The sequence below is a fragment of the Mycteria americana genome, chromosome 6 (genome assembly GCF_035582795.1).
Source record: "Mycteria americana isolate JAX WOST 10 ecotype Jacksonville Zoo and Gardens chromosome 6, USCA_MyAme_1.0, whole genome shotgun sequence".
Taxonomy (NCBI): domain Eukaryota; kingdom Metazoa; phylum Chordata; class Aves; order Ciconiiformes; family Ciconiidae; genus Mycteria; species Mycteria americana.
In genome coordinates this window covers 23,363,628-23,387,386 of record NC_134370.1, presented here as the reverse complement: position 1 = coordinate 23,387,386, position 23,759 = coordinate 23,363,628, and the positions used below count along the sequence as shown (strand labels likewise).

At 38.7% G+C, this 23,759-nt stretch overlaps 1 protein-coding gene across 4 annotated transcripts in view; it reads left to right on the top strand.

Moving 5' to 3' along the window:
- The window catches only part of GBF1 (golgi brefeldin A resistant guanine nucleotide exchange factor 1), a 111,056-nt gene that overhangs the window by 6,616 nt on the left and 80,681 nt on the right, over nucleotides 1-23,759 (top strand). For all 4 annotated transcript variants that reach the window (XM_075505026.1, XM_075505023.1, XM_075505025.1 and 1 more), the window contains one exon: nucleotides 879-945. In XM_075505026.1, coding sequence (XP_075361141.1) covers nucleotides 879-945 — 67 coding nt within the window. The remainder of the gene's footprint in view (nucleotides 1-878; nucleotides 946-23,759) is intronic.

The following is a 23,759-nucleotide window of genomic DNA, read 5'->3' as shown; positions in this document are numbered from 1 at the left end:
TTTTTAATTTTTCATGTGGCATAGTATCTTTTTTAGCTCTGTTTTGTGACTGCTAGCTATATTCCTGACTGAAACCTGTTAATAATTTCAAACCTGTTTTGTTAAAAGCCATTAATACAATGTTTCCAAGTCTAATGATGCATTGGTCAGTTTATGGCTTCCACAGTGTACATGTGTGCATGTGGTGTACTGTATCTGTGGTGCACTTCACAATGTCACATGAAGAGCAGATGGCTGTCATCCAGCACAAGTGGTTTCAGTTTGTCAAAGGGCAGGGCCCTTTTTCTTTCTAACAGGCATTTCTTCATTAGAGCTTACTGCCACCCAGTAGGAGGTGTGGCTGCGGATGTACACAGCTTGGAGAAACTGCTGCTCCTCTGTACTTTAATATCGTAAAGATAGACTAAGGCTAAAGGATGCAGCTATTCATATAAATTTTGCACTGTGATTCTTTCTTCAAGTTATTTTAATGACACCAAATGTCACTGTATTTCTGTTCCTGTTACAATCTGCATAGATTAACATTATAGCAAATCCAGATGAGCCATTTCAATACGGTATGAGGTAGATTTGCTCTGAAATTTATTGAACAGCAGAAGGCTAATCAGAAATACTTCTAAGGACAATAAAACCAAGCCAGAATGCTCAGTCCTGAACCTATGCTTTGACATTTGAGCTGTATGACATTGGGGAACACTAGGAGGAAAATAAAAATGCTTCTCTTGATTTTCATGGAGTAAACAGACTGACAGTGATAAACTCAACCCACAGTACTTCTGTGAATATGAAGGTGAGGTCTTTACAGACCCATTATTAAGATTTGTCTTCAGGAATATGCTTGCCTCATTAATGACTTCCTTCCTATATATAACTTATAGGATGAAGAAAGGGATCCCCTGCTGCATAGCTTTAGCCTCTTAAAAGAAGTGCTGAATAATATAACAGGTAAGCTTATACAGAAATCAGCAGGTATGTGTACCTGCTAGGGTATATGCAAATAAATGTACAGGTGTACTTGTTTGTCTTATTTACTATCCAGTGGTCATATATTGAATAATAAGAAAAGAGCAAATATGTGTATACTTTTAGACAAGTAATACCAATGTAAACTAGTACACAAATACCACTGCTGCCACTATCTGGAGAGATATATGTATATGTGTGTGTGTGTATGTATATATATTTGTGTGTGTGTATACACACACACACACATTTTTATATATAAATATGCATGTTTCTTCAATATACTGAAGCGTGTAGTAATATATGAAATCTGGTGTATTATTATGCATAGTCTTTCTGTGCTTTGCTTATACTTTCTGATCTGTGAATGATGGGAAAAATCTGCTTAGAAAGTAGCCTCCCATTACCGGTTTTCTCCTCACATTCTTTGGTTTGTTGTTTTTCATCGTCTGGTATCAGTAATAAGTGAAGCACAGACTTCACTTTCCATTTGGGGCTCTTGAATCTTGACGTGAAAGGCTTTCTTTGTGACCATTTGCACTGAAAGGAACTGGAAAGCTGTATTAATTACAGAAGTAGAACACAAGGCTGTGATGTGTATTCTGTCCAGGTTTTTTCTCCCAACCCATTTTTCTCTCCTCTCCCCCCCCATTTTCTCTCTTTGTAGTTTCAGGAGTGATTGTTTAAGTGTAGCCTAAGTATATGTTGAGAGTCTGGAAGTGAGGCTAATCCTGAGCTGTGTATGCATTCTGCTGGTTCTTCCTGGGGTTTGACTTACTGATTGTAATATTTGAAAGTAAGCTTTATTTCTGGTCCCTTTATTACAGTAAGTGTTCAGAACTGCACTCAACCTAAGTTTGAGAAGGACTTTTTGCATTTCTAATTGCGAAGTGTGCCCATTCTTGTGTCAGCACTGAGCCTGGAATCCCATAAAAAGTATGTTCCCTAGAAGTACAGTAGTGCTGCTTCCAGGTGCTGAGGACATGTGCCAGTTCTAAGCTGTTATTCCTTCCTCTTTTGTGGCTGCCTGTAAGTGTAATGCTTTACTTTTCTTTCCCTTGGTTGTGAGCAGGATTATTCTGTCAGGTCATGACATCTTAGGGAACTCTTGCACAGCTTGCATTTCTGGATAGTATCTTCGTTCTGGATGTTATGCTTGTACCCAGACTACGTGGCAGTCTAGATTTGTTGTTTTTTGTAAGCTCACTCATCTTCTGTAGGATATGCATACAGTCACCAAAAGTGTTTTGGGAGGAAATTTTCCTTCTTTCTCTTCTATGAGATTCTATGAGATTCTCTTCTATGAGAAAAATTTTTAAAATAAGACTCTTGAAGTTCTTTGCCATTATTGCATATATCTCTTCCCATCAACAAGAGCAGTGAATGTCAGGATGCTCAAATAAATGCAGTATGAGTAAATGTCAGGGACTGGCCATTTATCTAGAGTAGCTAGATGCAATGTGCTTGACTTGTTGGGGAAAAAATGCAAGCCCACTATCTGCTTGTGTTAGAGAAAGCAAAGTTTAATGTACTGAGAGATTCAGAGACTCCCTATGAGTATTAGTCATCGTGTAAGTGTGGTTCATGCTGAGGTAATAATTGCTTATATGTGGTGATGATAGTGTGTTGGTTTGACTATATGGGGTTCTTTTGAACAGGTCGTTTCAGCTTCAGTGACTGCTATTTACCAACTAGTGTCTTGAGATAGGACATCATTGCTATGCTCCATTTTTTTCAGTTTTAGACATGGACTGGTTCCCAAGCAATACTTTGAACGATATAGTCTCCTGCCTCATCTTCCAGGCAATGAAAAGTCTAAGCTTATGTTTTTTGTGAGTGTGTTGGGTTTTTTTGGTGGGGTTTTTTTGGGGGTGTGTGTTTTTTTTTTTTTTTTCCCCTAGACCTTCCTTTCACGTCTCTTTCATTAGCTCATGGAAACGCATTGCTTTTATATTTAAATTTATTCAAGCTGTAATCTTTGACATTTGAGTTAGCTTTTAGTACAATTTTGCATTTATAGTAATATATATTATGTATTTTCTCAATCCCCCAAGAACCCATTTTAATCTGTTCCGGATGCAAATTTCAGGCTGCCTTGTCCCATCTCCCCTCTTGCTCTCGCCCTCCCTTCCCCTCCCCCATGGAGCATGTTTGATCAGGTGTGGCAGGAATATCCACTGTCAAGCTGCGCCCTTTATATTAGTCAATATTATCCTTCCTTCCCTCCCACTCCCTTCATTCTCCTCTGGGCTTTACCAGTTGATTTATAATTTTGGAATTCTCATCGGAGTCTGTAATACAGTTTGTTCATTATTTAACCAAAACCTGTTTAATGAGCAAAGAGAGGCAATGTAAATGTTAGGCATGTTGCAGTGGAGTACCTTTTGTTCTCCTCTGAGCTAGTGGGTATTAACTCTGTCATGACTGTGATGCTGAAATACCCTGGTCAAGGGTATAAAGATGCACTGTATGCCTCCAGCAGCTAAAGATTCCCATTTCAAGGTATTGCTCCTCAAGAGTAACTAAATTACATAGTGTGTTTTATTTGATTACCAAAATAGTAAAAGCTTGCCTGCAACTAAGTAGTGGTATCCCATCCCACTGTAATGTCTAAATGCGCTCTTGAAGGAAGCATCTAGAGAAGATGCTGTTGCTTGGCACAAACAATCCCATGATTATGGTAAGAGTAACTTCACTTCTACAGTTCAGCATACCTAGCTACGGGCCTTGGACCTGAATTACGTGGAATGATGTTGCTCTTTAAAATTCTGACAGAGAAACTTAATTTCTGTGGCAATTTTATGTAGATTTATAAAAACAGTTTAATAATTTGAAGATGAACAGCATGTCTGCTCTGATCCACTTTAATTTGGTTTATTGTATGCCATTTTTAGACTTTTATGGGCTGCATATTATTATTGATAGTAGTTGCCTGAAAAACAGAAAGGAAGAATAGAGGTTCTGTCATCTTGGGTGATGCGTAAGTTACTCCAAGATAAATTTAATAGCTGAATGCTTGTTGTACTAAGATAAGCACCATAAGCCTAACTTTGATGTGGTGTCTCATATTTCCAATGCTTAGAAAAAGCAAAAATCGGTGTTCTGAGTTACGATCATATGGAAGCGGTGACTATCAAGCTTTGTCCATGCATGCAAAATTGAAATACAACTACATCTTCAAAGGTTATTTTAAAACTGATGGAAGCCTTAGTATTGATAAAAGTTTGGATCTAGGGTCACTGTCACCACAACTTCCATTTGACTGCTTTTTAAAGTAAGCTGAGTATCTAGAAAATGTGTCTGGATGTTGAAATATTTGTTCATTTCATCAGTTTTGTTATGGATGACCTAATCAACAAAAGGAAGCTTCTTTTTGACATCCAGTGATAACTGAGCATCTTCTCTTTCATGAGTATTTCCAACTTAGGATGCTCGAGATCACTAGGGAGAGGTTTTATAACCACAAATGGCTGGAAGTAGCAATTCATTATAAGCCTGCTTTTCCATGATCTGATGAGGATTGGGTTTTCTTAAATCTTGCTGTGGCTGTTGAAGTCTTCAGACCATTCCAGTATGATGTAGAGGTAAGAGCAGATACTGTAGTCATTCTCGTCACTGCAGAATTTGTGCTTTGCTCTGACTGGGGGGGATGAGTCAGTAACCAGGATTTTCGTGACTGAGGTACTGCTTACTGGTGTGTAGGATGGCTTTAGGACAGAAAATGACTGAATACAACTGCCTTGTACAAGTCAGCACTGCAGTGGGAGAAGCAGGTGTTTGTGGAAAGTGTGTGCATCAAGAGTCTATTTAAATAAGGTTTAAACTAGGTAAACACACCTGTGAAGAGGTGCTTGTGTATATTTTAGGTCCATGAGTGCCAGACTGGAAGGTTTGAGTCCTTTTATCCTCTGGTGGTTCAGAGTTAGTGCATTTAAACAGAAGCTGCAAAGTAAGCTGTTAGAAGCACTCTGATTTCATGCACATTCATGACATTTTAAATGAATGCTTGTACAGTGGGTTCAGAAGAATCTTTTCATGGCTTATTTCAGACAAGAAGCTGCTGCAAATCTCCATCTTTAGAGGGTTGGCTGGGGCGTTAAGAGCTGGCTAAAGGTCAAATGACTGTAACCGTAAGAGAACCTTTGCCCAGTGTACTGACTTAATATACTTGTTACTGTAGCCATCAGTTTTCTGGTATGTAGATTTGATTGCACACTCATTTTCTCATGTCTGAGCTGTGGAAACTCAGTTTTTAGGGAAAATCTGACATTCATATAAAACAATACAGGAATTTTACCCTGATTTGGGATTAATACCTGAACTTTTTCTGAAAGATCTAGTTTTAAGAAGTGGTAAATAGGTAGTAAATATAAATGTGTGGCCTGTTCTCAATGCTGTTGCAGTGCTATTGAATAGAATCTGAGATATTAATTGTGGTCTATTCAAGTTAAGAAATCAGAAAAAATAATGTTTTTTTTAAAGAAGTGTAGGAATTAGATTATATGGATGTGTGATATGTATAGTGCTGCAGTGCTTGTAACTTTGCACTTTGCAGATAAGAGCAATGCTGTATTTTATTTATTATTTATATCTTGGGTTTCTGCAGGAAGTGCCTGGATGATTAGCAAATAACAAATACTGATGAACTGTAAGCTGTGATACTTCTCCCTTTGTTTGCATCGAAGGATTGCAATGTTATCTAGAGCAGACATTAAAAAAAAAAATCACCGAAGCTTTCTTCTGTTGCATATCAGCTTCATATAAAAGATCTAGAAGACTCGCTGGTCTCCTAGATTATGTCCGTTCCTGTGATAACTTAAATTTTTTTTGTTTTTTTAAATAACAGGTATCCATACATGTTAACTTGGCATTTTGGAAGACCAAGCAACTCAGGCTGACATTTAGCTTTTCTTGCATTCTCTATAAAATTTTTAAGATGACTGGAAAGGGTGTAAGAAAGGTTAGGAAATTGATAGAGTAAGGTTTCTTCCATAACTTTAACTCAGCCTCACTCTAATTAGTGGATGGCAATACAATTTTAGTCTATATCGAATGACCTGACACAATGTACAGAAGTGGTAATTAATTTCTCTTAATATTTTCTGCCACCTTCTTACTATAAGAAAGATGAAGATTAAGGTGACAACCTTAATTTGATGCTTTGCTTGCTGGCTGAATCCAGACTTGATTTTTGCAAACTGTGTTGAGATGATGCAGTAGAAGTTGTCATTTTAAAAGCAAGTTTCTAGTCTTCATGAATGCAGGCATCCTTCCAAGTGCACAGAGAATGTAAACCAGTGCATTATTTTTGCTTTGAAGATGCAGGTGGTTCCAAATACTCTATTTGAGAGAGATTAATCTTCTTTTTAATCTCCTTGTAGCATCAAATGAATCAAATGACTGTCTTATGGCTGAGGTCTTTGAATTTCCCTCAGATAATAGGTTTCTATTGATATTTTTGGCATAGACTTTTTTGGTGTTACTGGAGAAATAATAAACCAGACTTTTCCCGGGTGGTTGCTAATTTTGTGCTTTACTTCCTAAGCGATTTTCCTGGAGTGACCCTGATGTGCCCTAAGAATGGTAGCTGCACTGGGAGACCTGGGATGTGAACTTCTCAAGCCCAAAACTAACAGCAAAATTGTCATAATTTCATTTAAGATTTAGTTTATTTTCTGTATAAAGAAAGAAAGAGGAGGAATGTGCTTGATGAAGAATAGCTGTTAGTATTTGTGAAGCTTATAGATGGACCAAGACAAGCACGATAACATTTTCTAAGGCTTTTCTGTTGTGTGCAGGCCAGCATTTATGCAGAGTGTGTGAGGAGTCAGGTATGGATGGGGTCACTCTGAACTCTAATTGATTCTGTTGAATTGTTCATTGTGTCCAGTTTTATTATTATCAATAAATATTATAATAAATAGTATTAATAAATATTATAATAAATATTATACTCTATATAGCGTACTTAATGAAACTGGGACTGCTGAGAAGTGGAAGCTTGTAATTGAGAGATCGTATATCTAAGACTGAACAGGCAGAGAGGGCTAAACTGCCGTTGTGTAGCATCCTTATTTTGATAACTTGTTAGCTCTTTTGTTCGTCTTCTATTTTGTGTTTCCAAGCAGTAAGAAACTTATTGAGTAAATTCAAAAGAAATGGAGTGACTCTGGGAATATCTAGAGCAAAAAAACCAACGAACCCAGTAAGATGGTCTTCACACAAGGTATTTCTGCATTTGTCTTCAAGACAGGACATCAGAACTGTCCCTTCTGCAGTCCAGCACCACCACCCTTGCAATACCAGCTAAGCATCCTTTTAATACAGTTCTTTGGGTGCAATTCAAGACTAGAGCTTGGAGTTTAACAGTCTTCCATCTGTGCGTGCCTAATGACTGGCAGGTACAGGCAGGAGGTGGTGCTGTTGGAAGGAATTGTTTCCTGACCCCTAATCCTTAAGGACCCAAGGATTTAGATGGACAAGCGCTCCTGGCTGTTGCTTGGCAGAGTTCCCACAGCGGGCTTGTTCTTTAACACCAGCCGTCTGTTACCACTGCAGGGCTGGGCTCTGAAGAGCTGCCACATGTGCACGGTGCGCAACTGACTCTCTCTTGTTCCACGCTTGTTGAGCAATTACTTTCCCACTTGTTGGGCAGTCCATTATTTCCTTCAGTTACTGCTTCTGTGTGAAGTGGAGCCATAAGGGAAATGGCCTAATGTACATACATTAGAGGGCAATAAATTGCAGTTTGATTTGGTAGAAAGGCAGTACCAGATGCTGTGCTGAAGTTCAGGTTCCTCTTAAGTCATCCATAGAGGTTTTATTCCAGGTTTTTTTGATGATCATATCTTTGTTTTGATCAAGAGTAGTTAAAAGGATTTTTGGCCAATTAAGAGACATTAAGGCTATTTGCATTATAGTAAAAACCCTCTGGAAGTAGGAGTGTACGTGAAATTGCTGAATTCCAGTAGAAGTGTATTAAATATATGGCTCTTCTGTTCTGTCACCTTTCCTTCTTTTAATTGTCTTCTTGCTAAACTGCTGCCATCTAACCTGTTAAAAACAATATCTCAAAAGTGATTTACTTCAAAGAAGCAATAACTTGTGTCAGAAAGTGCAGGTGCATATTTATATAGTTGCATAATATGTAATAGGACTGCCAAGAAACATTGGTCATATATACACAGCAAGCATACTGAAGCATTCCTCACCTCAAAGAGTTTGTTGCTTAAGAGGGTGGAAGCAGAGAGAAGTCATTAAGTATACAAAGTTGTTAAACACTTGAGGGTTTTTCTTAATGACTACCTCCGTTTGTCCTTCAAACACACCATCGTTGGCTGATCCCTAATGTGGTTTATCGCAAGATGTGAGTTTGAAGGAGAGGTTTGAAAGAAGATTCAATTGGGCAAGAAGTCCTTTTTTCAGGAATAGTGCAGGGATGTGTGATGAAGTGCTGCTTCTCTCAATAATTAGTGTGGAAGAAAAAAGCCAGCAAGAAGAGAGGTAGAACAGGAGGGATTTAAAGGTAAGTATAAAAGTAGCAGAGTAATGGAGAACATTGTTATTAAAATAGCAAGTTGATTGGTTAGGGAACGTTAATAGTGAGGGATGTGCAGTTGGTGGCTTGCCTGTTGGAGGTAAACTTGCAAGAACTTTTCCTTTTTAAGGTAACTGTACCTAGCTTGTCTGCTATCTGACTGTTGCAGAATAGATTATTGCTGAAGGTTTGTTTGGGGGTTTTTTGTTTTTTGTTTTTTTCAATCAGGGAAAAAAAAATTTCTTCCAACATGTTATGGACCTTCTCACTGTAAGTTCTTAAAAAAAAAAAAAATTCAGATGGATAGTCAAGATCTTGCTTTTGTAATTTGCCTTTAGAAAATTATACAAGACAGCAAATTTGTCCAGGAAAGAGCTATAAAACTTACAGCTACATGCAGTCTTCTGAAAACTCCTATAATCTTTTAGATGACATGATTTTAACTTGCTTTACAGCACCTCTAAAAGCTACAAAGAAAAGAAAGTTTGGTATATGTTGCCTATAATACTGTGGCTTAAAGGTAGGGTCTGAGGTCTTGTGATATGATGGATTCTGAGGTGAACGAGATGGAAATGTCATGTCATGGATGAGTTTGAAGTGCATTCATTCCAGGGTTGGTGGTATCAACAGATACTTTCTGGGGAAAAACTTTGGGAGTGAATGGAAATCTGTGAATTTATTAATAGAGTGAGGAAGGCTAAATTGTGAGTGAGTTAAATATATGTAAATCTTCTAGGGACAGTGAATCAGTACATGTCATCACAAAATTGTGGGAAATATAACCCATCTTGAGAAGGAACGTTTATCAACTAGTCATAGTTATTGTAGCAAATTGATAGATCTACATTAGTATTGTATGATGTACTGTGTCCATGTGACTTGGAAATGCCATTGGAAGTGTTAAAGCAACCTGCTCTTGCTTTGAACTCCTAATTATATCTGGATATTTCTTGTTTAGTTTAAGGGCATGGATAGACATAGACTTTTCATCACTTGAACTTCATGAAATGAATGTGTCCGTGCTCTTTGTATGGTGCAACTGTGAAGTTAAAACTTGTCAGTTCAAACTACTTTTGTATTCAAGCATGCTGTGAAAGAAAGAGGAGGTGTATAGTTACGTGGCAGTTGAGGAACAGGGTGAGACATTATGACAAAAAAAAAAAGGACAATGTGAGATGGGTAGAAATGTGAAAGTAAAACATGTTAGATGAAAGCTTGCACATATATGCAATAGTACTAAAGTTTGGTGTGATACTGGCTTTAGCTATCCTGTTAAAATGATAGATTGATAAACTGTTTCCATGACAGCTTATGCTAATGTATTTTGCACTGTAATCACAATTACACAATTGTAATACTCAAGGGGTGCACTTTATTAATGCTTGTTAGCTGAATATGTTACATTCTTCAGTGATGGTGGTACTTTGATTGTTTGATCCTCTATCTATACCCTAACATAAGCACGTCAGAAGTTCTGATTTCCAGTTCTGTCCTTGTAGCAGTAAGCTGAAACTTATTCCTAGCCATATAGAAACAGTAAGTTATAAACAGAGCAGTCTTTCAGAAGGTGTATGCTGCCTTTGGTGCAGGAATCTGAATGCTTGCATGACTGTAAATAATTCTTGACGTGTGTGCTACTTAAATGAGATGAGAGACTTCAAAACAATGCTGTTTGCTTTTGATCGTGTTTAAATTCATTCTGGGAGGAAGTTTTTTTATTAAAATGTATCTTTGTTCCCCGCTACTTTTCAGGAAACTGTCATTTTTCTTGATACAGTGATGAAGTCTCCCAAGTGGCTGTTGAATTAGATTCCATTTACCTCTTGATTAACTGCTTAAATAATTTAGGTGGCAAATTTGTAAATATGAGGTATTGTTGAAATATATCAAGATGTGGTTGTTACCTTGATCATGGCATATTGAGGGAGAACAATCTATTAGTTCTGGGTATAGCCTAGGGGAGGGGCTTTATTCTAGAAATAAAACGAGTGGCAGTGGTAAAATATGGTTGCTTATGTAAGCATCTTTAGTAACTGCACTTAGGAACTTGGATGTTCTTCAAAGCGAGATTAGACAGTTTATAGTGGTCTGTAATAGTTCTGTAATAACTAAGATGGCTGTCATGGCAGCATGGGAGGAGACATCATTAGCTGGTTTTTCACTTCAGTCTGAGGTTTTCACATTTGTCATTCAGAAATACTGTGTTTTTCTTTACATACTCAGCTCTTAGTTAAAACATTTGGTTTTCCAGTGTCTGAAGTGCAAATATATTCAGTCAGACTTAAGACCTAACAACCACTGTGCTTGCTTGCTTACTTCTGTGCTTCCCCTCTCTTAAATATATTCTGCCTCAGTATGAAATTAGCACTTCAGATGTGAAGCGATCAGGCTGATACAGAGAGTGGGGAGAACACAGTCCTGGGAATGTTTACTTTGGTGGCATTGTTGATGATGAACACAAAGGTGCAGGAAATATGTTTGCTCAGATATTTACCAGTCTGTTAAAATACAGTCAACAGGAAGAGACTTTTTCAGTTGAAACAGGAGTACTGTGATATTGTACGAAAACTAGATTTTTGGGTTGGCAAAGAGATAAGTTCTAAACAACAAACTTTTCTGAAAGCGTATGACTTCGTTGTGTGATACAGGAATCTGAACACTTTCATCATGAAGGCTTCTGCTTCATTAAGAACATAAGGGAAGAAATATCTATGTTTGGTAAATAAAAAAAATAACATTTTCTTGGCGAAAAGGCTTTGCCAAGAGTGTTGGAAACATCAGAGAGGAAGAAATGAAAAGATTCAGACATTGTAGAAAGCCGTAGAGCAACTCTAACAGAGTAGCTGAATGGTAGTTCAGTAATTGGAAAAAAAGTTTTCTTCAGAGAAAAAGAAATTGCTGAAGAAATATATTATTAAATAATGGGGGGGAGACCATCATAGGCATCCTGGAATGCTTAATTTAATGGTTGTTTGGTAATTGACTATTAAAGCTTTGTGTCAGAGACAACATCAACTTAAATTTTGCAAACTGTTTTCTGCCTTCCACTTTTACTAACAATCCATTAAAAATCTGAAAGTGAACTTCGTTCTCATTCAGCTGCCTTTAAATTGTAGTTTCTTTTTGGATGGCAGTTCTTAATGCTATTGAGTTTCGCAACCCATACTGGTACTTGTTCACATGCACAAGACCCATGTGCTGCAGCGGAAGGTCACACACTCCCTTTCACTCTGCAGGAACAGCAGGTGATGGTACCAGCTGTTCACATCCCCGTATTAGATGCCTGAATTTGAGCAGCTGTATGAGGCTGCTAATAAACTCTAACATGTAATGCAGTTCATATTTTGCCCACATTTCACTTGATCCTGCTCAGCACCGGCCAGTATTTTTTTTAACATCTCTCAATGCCACCCGTAAGATGCTCATTTTCTTTCTTGTCGTGCTGGTCTCCACTCCTCTTGTATGTGCCAGTCGGATGCTTGAAAAGTGTTCCAGTGTTACAGATTTGAAAAGGAAAGGGTACCAGAAAACGTGCAAATGTACAGGGTTTAAGAAAGCAGGAGTAATCTCTCTAGCAAAAACATCTTAAAATTTTAAAGTTTTAATGCCGTGGTGAAAATAATCTAGACTGTTCTAAAGGATGTATTGTCCTTAAGCAATACAAGTTTTGGATACAAACCCAGATGTTTGTTCGTTTGTTTTAGAAGAATGGGTCGAAAGTGCTTTCATTCTGAGGAACCTCTACCTGCATTCAGCTAGCTGAAGAGGTCTTGTTATGCGAATCTGCTATTAAAAGCAAGCTGCAGTCTTTTAATTCCACCTCAAGTAATAAAATTGGCCTGGCCATGAATTTTGATATATCCACAGTTGATTTCAACTTGTGCTTTTTATTTAAAAAGCTTATTTGTGACCTGTTAGGACCCTCTGTTAAGCCAGTTAAATAAACGGTGGAAAGGTTGAAACTGCCTGTCTGCGCTTTCCAGAAAAGGGGAGGAGGGAGCCAAAGGAAGGATATTTACAATTTTAAACCCTTTCAGCTCCTCTGTTCACCTCTTCCTCTTGCATCACTGATTTAGTTCCCATCTCCTTCTCTGGAAGACTCATAGTACCTAGAACTGAGAAATACCTTGGTTCCACTGACTGGCCACCAATGTGATGACAAAGTTGTCTTGTTAATAAGATCCTGAGAGGTGACTTTGGTGTTTTGTGGTTTTTGGGGGTGGGTTCTTTGTTCGTTCGTTGTTTATCCCCCCCCCCCCCCCATTGCTGTAGTCTCAAAAAATGCACTTTGGAATTGAAGACATATTGAGGCAGGAGTTGTGAAGAGTATCTTTTAAAAATGTGGAGGTGGGGAAGAGAGTTTATTTGGTCCTTTGCTCAAAGGATCTCAGGGAACTTAGAAATTCAGCAAGAGCCAAGATAATTATCAGAAGTCATGTGTTAAGTATTTTATAAAATTAGGAAAATAAAAGAACCTAGCTGTGCAGTTAGGGTTGGAAGAAATAGCATGAGATCAGAAGTATACGGTAGAATAGAGGAAGAATATAATTGTTGGAAGAGATAGCATGTGATCAGAAGTATATGGTAGAATATAGGAAGAATATAACTGTTAAAATAGTAAAGTGGCTTAGCTCAGAAGATAAAGCTAGCTTGTCATTAGATCCTATTCTTATTGCTCCACAACTCAACTCATTTTAGCTGGTCAGCATTCTTAAATTGAGCTATTGGAAATCTAGAACTGGTTTTCCTTGCTTGATATGTGTTCCTTTTCTCCAGCAAAGATGGCTTTTTTTTTTTTTTTTTCCCTGGATGAGGAATTGTCTCTCCCATGGCAGATTAGAGCTGTAAGCTCCTTGTTTAGCATCTAGCCTTTTTTCAGACAGCCTTACAATTTCTTTCTAGGCACCCAGTATTAATTGGTTGGAACAGCTAGTTATTTTTAACTACATGTTTCAGATTTTTATTTTTTTTTACTGTTCAGGTGTCTCTGTCAGCTATAAAGAAAGCAGTTGAAGTAAATAGCTGTATCAAATGAAGTACCTCTTGTCCCCACAACTGCTTCCAAAATAAACCGAGAATAATGCTTTACACACTTTGTCTCCTTTAACTCTAAAAGCAAGCAAGAGAGGAAGCATGGATTAACATGTAGTGATTTCTAGGAGTTGTTCTCTGCTCAGATTCCTCTGTGCTTGGGCTGACTGACAGGGACATGTGGCTCAAGTGCATCTGGAAATATATCACTGGCAGAATTTGGTTGGGTAAATATAGCAGGAACGGGTTGTCAGGGCAGGAGACAGATTGTTCTGGGAAAGGAAGTGCTGTCTGTCTGTTGTCTGAATAACAATTTCCTATACTTCTGAGACTTACCTATTTCTTTCAGTGTAGCTAAGGTACCAGCAGGATCTGACATATTTGCTGTGTTCTGTTGTCGTATGTTCTTATGGTGGGAGTGTTACCGGAAATGGTAAAGTTGGTAGGAGTAGCTGTAGAGAACTGATACCAATATATCCTATGGTGTTTAGTAGTGGCACACATTTTGTTCTAGTTTAAGCTCTTTTTGAAAATAGGCAGGGACATCAAATGTGAAAAGTAACTCCCGGAGTTTCAGGACGTGGTCATATTGAAGAATCCTAACGCTTGCTTAGGTATTTCTAGCCCACATAGTTCCAGAAAACAAACAAGCAAACAAAAAAACCAAACAAAAAACCACCAAAACCCGCCTTGAAAGTGGGCTGAAAGCCCATGTTCTAAAATTATTTTCTTTTGTTGGCAGTTGATAAGTAGAAGATGAGCAGGGATAGGAAAAGCCAATTACAAGGCTTTCCTCTAGCAAAAGCTGATTGGCAAAGGCATAAAGCTTCTTGAACCATTGTGATACTGATTCAGGTCTCAACACAAATTATACTGTTTGTGGAGAAAATTGAACCAATGGCGTTAGAGAGTGGCCTACAGAAATCTATGCAAGCATAGGAGGGTGTAGGCTGTATTTTACACAGAAAGGCATGATCATGGGCAATGACAATTAAAATCTTAACAGATGCAAGCAGTAGAAAATGGAACATTAAATTACAGACTTTCTGAAGTTTATCAAGGGAAATTGGAGATGACTACAGATTGGAGGAAAAAAAACCCAAACAAACCCAAGCCCTACTTAAACATCAGTGATAGCTGAGTATGCTTTCTCCCTCTCCATAAAGCATTGAATAACCTCATCTATAACATTTGCAGCGTATTCTTGATTCAGTGGGTTTTTTTCATCTGCTTGCTCAAGAACTTACGGAAGATGAAACCCATGACAATTTTGTGCACGGTAGCTGCCTGTGGTTAGTTACTGACTCTGTAGCTTATCCTGAGAGGTTGCACACTGCTTCACACCGTAGTGAGCTCTCAGTCTGCTGCCCTGTGATGTGGCTGTGTCTGGGGTGGGGTTAGCAACCAACAGGTGCACAGCATACCACACGAATGTGGAGGCAGAGAATTTGTGTCCAAGGGCATTGGGGGTAAATAACTGTAGTTGTAAAAAGTGTTACATGAATGCTAACATTTTCACTGAGCAATGAGTCTGTTCTAAAATCTTCCCCACAAACTTCCATATAATAAGCTTCAATTTTTATCCTGAGAAGTCTGAAGAGCTGAACTGATGTTGGAACTTTCTTTGACATGTAGGAAGAAGTTAGTAGTTTGCTGGAGGATGCAACTGATTCAGACTAGAGGCTGTCCAAAAACTTTCTGTAGTTACAAGCGGTAGGATAAGATGTGGGATTCTGTGCTTTTTGAGTAAAACCTGCATGACTAACTAGAGAAAACTGTTTGGTCAATGTACGGTGTTCTTCAAAAATATTTGTAAACCCTCAGGATTACTTCATTATTTCTTCTGATTGCACCAGGTCCAAATACTGTGCTACTTGTTATGACTTACGCAGGGATAAAATCTCACAATTTCGTGTTCATGGAGCTGACTCAAGTCTTATAACTCCATTTACTAGCTGTGTTACATAGCACACCTGACTTGCCTTGGCCTTTTGCAGTGTAAACCTCAGAGAAGGATCAGTACATTTAAAAAAAAAAAAAAAAAAAAAAGTCTGTGCTTATCTTATTGTTGCATTATTGCCTACATGCATGCCTCTTATCCCAGTTGTTCCAGCTTCCAGCAATCGAGATTTGAAGTCTACCCCTTAGAAGTCTCTGTTTCTCTTCAGAGTGCCCAGATGCTGTTCCTCAAAGCCATTTTAATCAAGTTCTTTATTCCATTTTATTTTTCCTTTGCCTGACTCACCCTGGAATAAAACTTGAAAGGGCTGAACTTCATATTGCAGGTGAAATTTCACATGAAAGGACACTTGTGTTGTCTGATCATCTGGTGCTGGTAAACTGATGTTTGCTTTTCTGTGCATCAACTGTCAGTATGTATGGCAACAAACTACTTTTTAATTGGGTATCTAGCAACAGAAATTAAATCAAGTATAACATATATTCAGAATATATTATCTTTGCTTGTGTGTCTACCAGCATTTAATAAAAGGATGTTGTTCCTTTCCCCAACATTTATATTTTGTTTTAGAATGGTAGGGTTCTGCTGTGAACTAAAGGCAAGAAGCTGAGATTTTCTACAGTGCATTAACCGTGTATTAAAAGAATCAGACTGTGATATTAAAAAGAATTGCGGTTACTTAAATTCAAAAGAAATCTAGAAGGACCAAAGCCCAAGGAGATTATTTGTAAAGGGCTTTGAAATTGTGAAGTATTATGTGCAATGATATATGGGGTAGTATTGGGAGGCATACAAGAGGTGTGTTAGTTTGAATAAGCATAAGAAATGGGGTATCAGTGTATTAGCAGAGTTTAAATTTCCCACACACACTTACTGTTTCTGAACATGAAGAGATGTGAACAGAAAGCCCAAGTATTTGTAGTCTGTGAAAAGTAATCTGTTTTCTTTGACTTGTTAATGAGCAAGATGACTAAATATCTACTACTACATCTACTACTTTAAAGTAGTAGAAAATGTACAGGTTTCTGTTGCTTTTTTTTGGTCATTACATACCTCTTGCATGGAGTGCTCTGCAACATTGCAAGGGAACCAAATTAGATTAGAAGTTGAAGCAGGAAGAATAACAGTAGCTAATTTGTGCTAGGTGAAATTGGAAGGAAAGGAAAGAGAGAAAGATTCAGTAATAAGTAAAAACCAGAAAAAGGCTCAGACTGCAATTCTGGAACAATTATAGAAGTTTTTGGACCTGCTGCTGTGAGGATAGTGACCAGAATAGTTAAAACTCTTCTACAGGAGCTTTTCCTGCAGGAATTTCTTCTGGGACCACTGTTCCAGTATAAGAATGGCTTTGCTCTGTATATGTCTGCATGATTTATTCAGGATGGCTGTAGAATTACATGTAACTCTTATCTAGCTGTGTTGATAGGTGTTGTCGTGTAAATAGGAAGCATTTAATCTCTGTAAGTACAACTATTTTGCATTCTACAACAGTCAGTTGCAACTGTCTAGGTAATACTGAAAGCTTATGGTATTTAAGCCTTATTTACTGGTAGTAAATGCTGAATTGTTAACCTGTTCTGATTATGTCAGCTGTTTAATTGTGTGACGAAGATAGTTGTTTCATTTGAAACCTTTAAACTGTTTTACTGTTTTAGCTACTAATTCTGGGACAAGAGTGCTCATAGTAAGATGATGAAAGGAGCAAACAGGGACGTGTAGGTATATAGAATCTAAGTGGGAGCATAGTTGCTTTGTTCTTGACTTCCTCTTGAACAGCTTCTGGGTGGTAAGCTGTATGGGAATGGAGATGATTATTGCTTTTGTGAGATACCTTAGTGTCTGATATTTTCTGAGCTGAAATTCCACTTTATGAAAATCACCTGAAGTATTAACTTAATTTAATCTTTCAGTCTGAGTCCACAAACTTAAACTGCACAGAACTTTATTAGCTACAACAAGCTGTTGTAAAATATTTATGCTGCAACCTTATTTTTGGTTTTGAGAGAAGAATCACTTATGCTCAGAGACAGAAAAAGCAATGAAAGCAGGCAAAACTTGGGACCAGGACATAGACCTTTCAAGTGTACCCTATGCATGCATAGCTGAAGTTTTATACCTGCAGAAGCTGCCTGAGTTTTTTGTAGTGCACAAACAGCACTTAGGGCCAAATGTAAATGCCACAGAGGCTGCTTTGCAAAAAGAGCATGCTTTTCCAAAATTTTTTTTAGCTTTGTCTTCCATGACATGGTTCCTTTTTTCCCTTTTGCTGTTACTTTCTGTTTATGGGTTTTTTTTTTTTGCTGTCTGTTCCTGTGTAAGCCCATTAAGACTCTAATCTTTCTGTGTGAAACTTACAACTAATATGACTTTTCAATAGGAGAACCCCTGTATTTGTCTGACACAGATCTTCTCACTTCCTGTTCTTTATGTCCCTTTGCACAGTCAGCACTGAGTTTTTGTTGGGCTTAATATAAAGGGGCTTAGAAAGGCAGGTGCTTCTGGATTTGAATTTATGAGACTTCCAGACATGGAGTGTCATATGTGCTTTGCTCCCCCTGCCCCCTGTCTTCTTCTGTAATGCTCCGTAGTCTGTAATAGGTTGAGTTGTAACATTCATTAAACCATTCCTCACATTCCCTGCTTTGAAAGCTTATCAGGACTGCTTTGATTTAGTTATCTGGAACAAAAAAAGCCGCTTGTGAAGGTTGGAATGGAGCTCTGGAGCAATAATATATTGGAGATCAGATTCAGGTCCCAGTTGTATTATTCCTAGGGATTTATTTGCCTGTGTACACACAGGAGCAGAGTGGTGTGTATGGAAGGCTCGCAGGAATGCAAATTGGACACATTTTGTTGGGACCTGTAGGGGATTTTCCCTGCTTCATAATTTTTCAAAGGTTTGTTATACATCAGGCAGCCACTGCCTCTTCTCTAAACCTTTAAATCCCCCCTCTTTTTCCTGTTCTAAAGGTCAGATTTTTTGACAACTGTGTGCAGGAACAAGATTTGTTAAATCCCTTCATTTTTATTCATACAAATATCGGCGTTTATCGAGCAAGAGTCACCCCAGGATTCAGAGGCACATAAATCTCAGTACAAGCCTTCTGAACCTAAATTCAATTCAGAGATGCATCTCTTCGGGACTGAACCTACCATCTGAATATTAACCTTTGGCACTGCACAGGGAATGCATGGTAGAGATTGCATCTCTTTGTGTCATTGAGTGGGCTGGCTTCACAGGGTGGCTGGTGTCCTTATAGCTGTGGAGCCGTGTCCTGAATCTTGTCCTGGGTGCTTCCTGGGCACAGAGCTCAAGGCTGAAGAGCTGTCATATCTGGACAATACCGCATTTACTCATCTAGCACTAGTCCTTTCTGGTGAGACAGTAAAATGCTTCATTTTGAGGCTTTCCTGTTCTGATCCAGTCAAGGAAGTAATGGAGATCCCAGTGTTAAATCCTCTTGAAGCTATTTTTAGTTTGGTTTTATACAGTTATATGCAACTCAGCTTTGAAAAAGCTATTTGATGTGCTGCTGATCTTTGGGATGTGAACGAAGACTAGGTATCCCCTTTCTTTAGGGATGACTGGCAGTGATTTTCTCCCTGGAGAGCTAGTCATAGGCATCGTTCAGTAGCTGTGAAGTCCTCATCCTTGCCTTTCTTCAGTGTGGGTGAATGGAAAAGGTTTAGGAGAGGGAAGTTCCTTTTCTTACCCCGAATAGCTTCTGTTACTAAGGCAATTGACAGATGAGATCTGGCAAGTCATACTGTGGTGTTTTATACAATATTGTAAACCATTCCATCAAGCAAAATGCTCTGCTGGCAGGGTGGAGTTTTTGTTGTGTAATTATCCATTTAAAAAATTTGTGTCAACATAGGATTAATGGTCAGGGGTTGTGCCTTTCTATCATCTGCTGAACTTCATACTGAGGTGGCTGTGGAGTGGCCATATGTTTCCTTTGTTTAAGTCTGCTATAGGGGTTGATAATTTCGGAGGGAGGTGGAGCAGACAGCTGCAAAAGCTGGGCTGGGCAGAATCTTGAGTGCTTATTTCGTCACAGCAGGATTCTCCAGAGCTAGTCTGTCTGTTCCTCAAGCTTACCTGTGCTGTTTGTCTGTCAGCACATCTATGCTAGTTATGAATAAGAACTGTATTCCCTAACCACTGTCACTGTATTTATATATATTTATGATACGGATTGTTAGATGTGCAGAAGTCATTCTGCTTATGTAGCATGTTTTGTGTAGAGTTATGTACAAAGCAGTTTTGTTAACTTTCGTCATGCTAAGTTTTGCCAGTATAATATACATCCTCAGACAGTGCAGATATTCAGAACCTGGATCTTACAGTTCCTTTCCATCACAGCTAGCAACACAGTGTAGATAACTTCAAGGATGGGCTATTTGTGTATTGATGCAAAAGTATGGGGCAGGGAGGAAGGTTGTCAGAGCCGTTTTCATGACTTAGCACATTTACTGGATTTAACACACCTGAGATACCACAAATGGTTAGACTGTGATCTGGTGTTAGGAAAAATAAAGAAAAATGTTAAATATTTTAGCCCAGATCACTGTCAGCTTGCTTTTAATATTAATGTCTTTTATTTTTTTTTTAGCTGTTGCAAAGACACTTCTCTGGAGATGTTCTGCAGCTAGCCAAGAGTTTCTGCACTGCCTTAGATGTAAATTGGCTAAGTAGGTACAGACTTAGCTGGTTGCTTCTTGCAAAGTTCTCAGCCCCATGATGAGAGTGGCAAACAGTTGTTTTGGAGCCCTGGGGACTGACCTCTGAGGCTGTGCCTGCTCGCTCCTGTTTAGAAAAAGGTCTTGATTCTGACTGGCCTCAATGCTAGAATACTATTTCATTCTTCAGTTTGGTGTTCTGAAGCAGAAAGGTGATGGTCCAAAGTATTTTAGTACACTGTCTGCTAGCCAAGTGAGGTCCACTTAAAGGCTGGCTAATGAAGAACTGTTTTGGCAACCACTTAACACATGTGTTAACTCATCACCTCTCCTGTGCAAATGGCTTTTGGCTGCTAAGTGAAAAAATGTGGTGGGCAAGGATGACTTGAGCTTGACACCAGCAAAAGGAAGCCTGCTTGTCACTGTGCTTAGTGACTGTACTGCTGTGTTTATATCCCTCATTCTTGGAGTGGGTAAAGCCTGTGTTGGGTTCCATATTGTCCAGGATGAGAAAGGTTGGGTATGGGAGTTGAAGAAAAGGACATAGTCTGCTTTCTCAAAATAACAAGACGGCTAACACCACCTTGGAAAAAGACCTGCTCTGTGGAGGAAGTGTGTTCAAACAGCATAGCTAGAATAGCTGAATGGACTGTAATGGAATCTATTGAAGATTAACCTTGGTGCTTTATAGACAAGCCAGGCCTTCAGAAGGGTTTGACCCAAGTAGCAATTTTAAACATAAGGTCGTGGTTAATCAATCAGAATGAGAGGGAAGGGAAGTGCATAAAGCTTGTCCTTCTTGGTGATTGCATTAAGAGGCTTTGGTATCTCAGAAGCTTTACTTCTTTTTCTTCTCAATGCTCGATTTAAATGTGCTCCACCCAACTTTCTGAAGCCTCAGAAAACTGGTGAGGAAGGGCATTTGGCGAGCATTAAGGTAACAGCTAAATAAAAAGACATGAATAAAATTAAAACAAAACAAGAGGTAATTGCCTTTTGTGCGGATAACCTGGCCTGCAGAGTCTTGATTATGCTGATAATACGGGCCAGATGTGACTTGAAATAAGCCATGAGAGAAGGAGATTTCTACATGGATAATGAACTGTCTGGAAGCATAAAGGATTAATCTGTTAATTTGTTAGAAAGTGGGATGCAGTTTATGTCAATGAGATGTGTATTTAATTTATCTCTTTTGAGTAACTTTTTCCTGTTGTCTTTGTTGGAAAATGTTTGGGATGACACCCCCACCCATTGCCCCTTGAAAGGCCGATGGGAAAGTTTCCTTGGTGTTCAAGTAGCAGCAGAGGCTGATGACAGCTGCTTGACCTGACTCATCTCCAGCTTCATCCTGGTCATTTCTCTTACCTGTTTGGACATGACTTACATCTGTTGAAGGCATTTGAAGGACATCTTGTCATTTTCTCTTCCTTTTTGAAATTTCAATCGCATTGATGGATCCCTTCTATTGTGTAGTAATACCCGTCTGTAAAGAAGAATGTAGTGGGCAGTCACTGTGTAAATTGCTGCTTAAAGGATGATGTTCCAGGATTCATGGACTGGTAAATGACCAGGTGTAGAAAGGATAGTACTGAATTTTCTTTGAAGCCACCCATGTAACACTGAAGGTCACTTTTTTTAAAGGTTTGGGTTTTGGTTTTGTTGTTGGTTTTTTTTTTTTTTTCCTTAGTTTAGGCTTTTTAATATCTGAAAGTTTGATTTCTATACATAAATCAAATGATTGGAATGATAGCATAATTCCTGCTGCTGCTGCTGTTACTAGAAACAGAGACAAATGTGCAATTCTGGTGCCCACGTAAGCTTTGAAGTGACTTGTGGCTGAGAGCAGAGAGGTAGTCTTTTGGGATGAAATGTTGTTATCTGTGTAACCCAGACTGGAAGGAGCAAAAGACTGCAAGTTTCCATGTGACTTGGGGCAAATTGTAGTGATTAATAGAAGGCATTACAATGAGCTGCCTTGGAGCGGCTGGTTAGGAGCTGTAAATCTGGCCAGTTAATGGCACTTTAAACAGGGAATGACAAGTTTGGCTTATGCCTGGTGTGAAGGAGGGTGCAACTGCTGTCCTGCTTCAGCAGCTTTCAACAATATGCTGGGTGGATGGAGGGTCCCAGACAAATGTAATTAATCAGGTTTGGGGTCTCTGAAGTGTTGACAGAAGCATTGTGTAGGATACAAAACCAGCTTCTGAACTGCAGCTGCTGTATTGCTGGATTAACTTTGACCAGTAGGGTTTGCAAGAGGCTGAATGGCAATTGATCTGCGGCATGGGTTTTTAATGGTAGTATAAATCAGAATGGTAGTAATTCTGATTGTGGCTGATGAAGCAGTGATGAAACAGGGTCTCTGTTCTTCTGTAGCACGCTTTAACCTTAGCATGTGTACTGTTGGCTACTTCCCTGTATTAGAAAGGAGATGTGGCTGTTTGCTGTGTTGTGTTAAAGCAGTGCATCCCCTGGTTTTGGATGGCACTTGTATTTCATCTGCTGTTAGTTATAGCAAAAATAAATTCCAGCATTTGCGGAGGCTAATAATTTCTAGGGTAATCAAATCTGGCTTCATCATTCTTTGTTCATGTTAAGAGTCTTCTCTCACAATTTTTAGTTTAATCCCTTGGTTTTAGAATGGTTGGTGGTACCTGTTTGAGCAGTCGGTATTTGGAGTAGCAAGCATGGAGTCTATCAGGCAGATTACTTGGGGATGGGTTTTGTTTTTTACCTTGATATGATGGAGTTAAGACTTGGTGGTAAGGAGAAGCACTCAACTGGATACTTGGAGAGGTACCTTTTTTACAGAACAGGGGCAGTTTCCTGTTTAAAAATTTGGCATTTAAATTTTTGAAGCTTGTGCATCAGCCACCTTGGGGAGGGGGAGTGAGGGGAGGGACTTTCTTTTCTTTATAGGAAAATCCAGTTTAAAGACTGAAATATGGGACCAGTTTGTGTCAGAAAAGTACTTCTTTTACTACCTTACAATTGCAAGTAAAAATTTGTCTGATCTACTAGCGCTGCCTTCCCCTTCAACCCCAAATAATTGTAGCATGTCAGCTTTGTCTGGGCAAATACTAGCTTTGGTTTCCTAGTTAAGACTTAAGTTTAAACAGAAGGCTAGGATTTAGTTGGTTTCTTCTGTGACAAGAAATCCCGTACATCCTCTGTGAATGTGTAGGGTATCAAGCATAGAATGGATTTCTGAGAATTTGTCAGTAAGCTTCTTTACACTGAAATGAATTTAAAATGGAGATGTAGGGGTTTTGTCTTGAGCTGAGTTGGGTTTTAATGGAAGATGATTTTTTTTTTTTTTCCACACTTGGGAATAGGGAATCTAGCTAGCCTAGGCACAAATGGCAAAAGTAGGTTTTAATAAAGGAATTGTCCTTTAGTGACCTGAAATTTTTGCAGCCCAAGATGTGGACAGTTACAACAGTGGAGGTAGCCTGTTACAACACTGGAGGTAACCATCGCTCTTCCTGTGCAGCTGACTTTCATGCAGAAATTTCAAGTTGGTGTAAAGGACTTTGGATATACCCACCAACAAGATATTAATTGTGAATTGATATTTAGATGAAT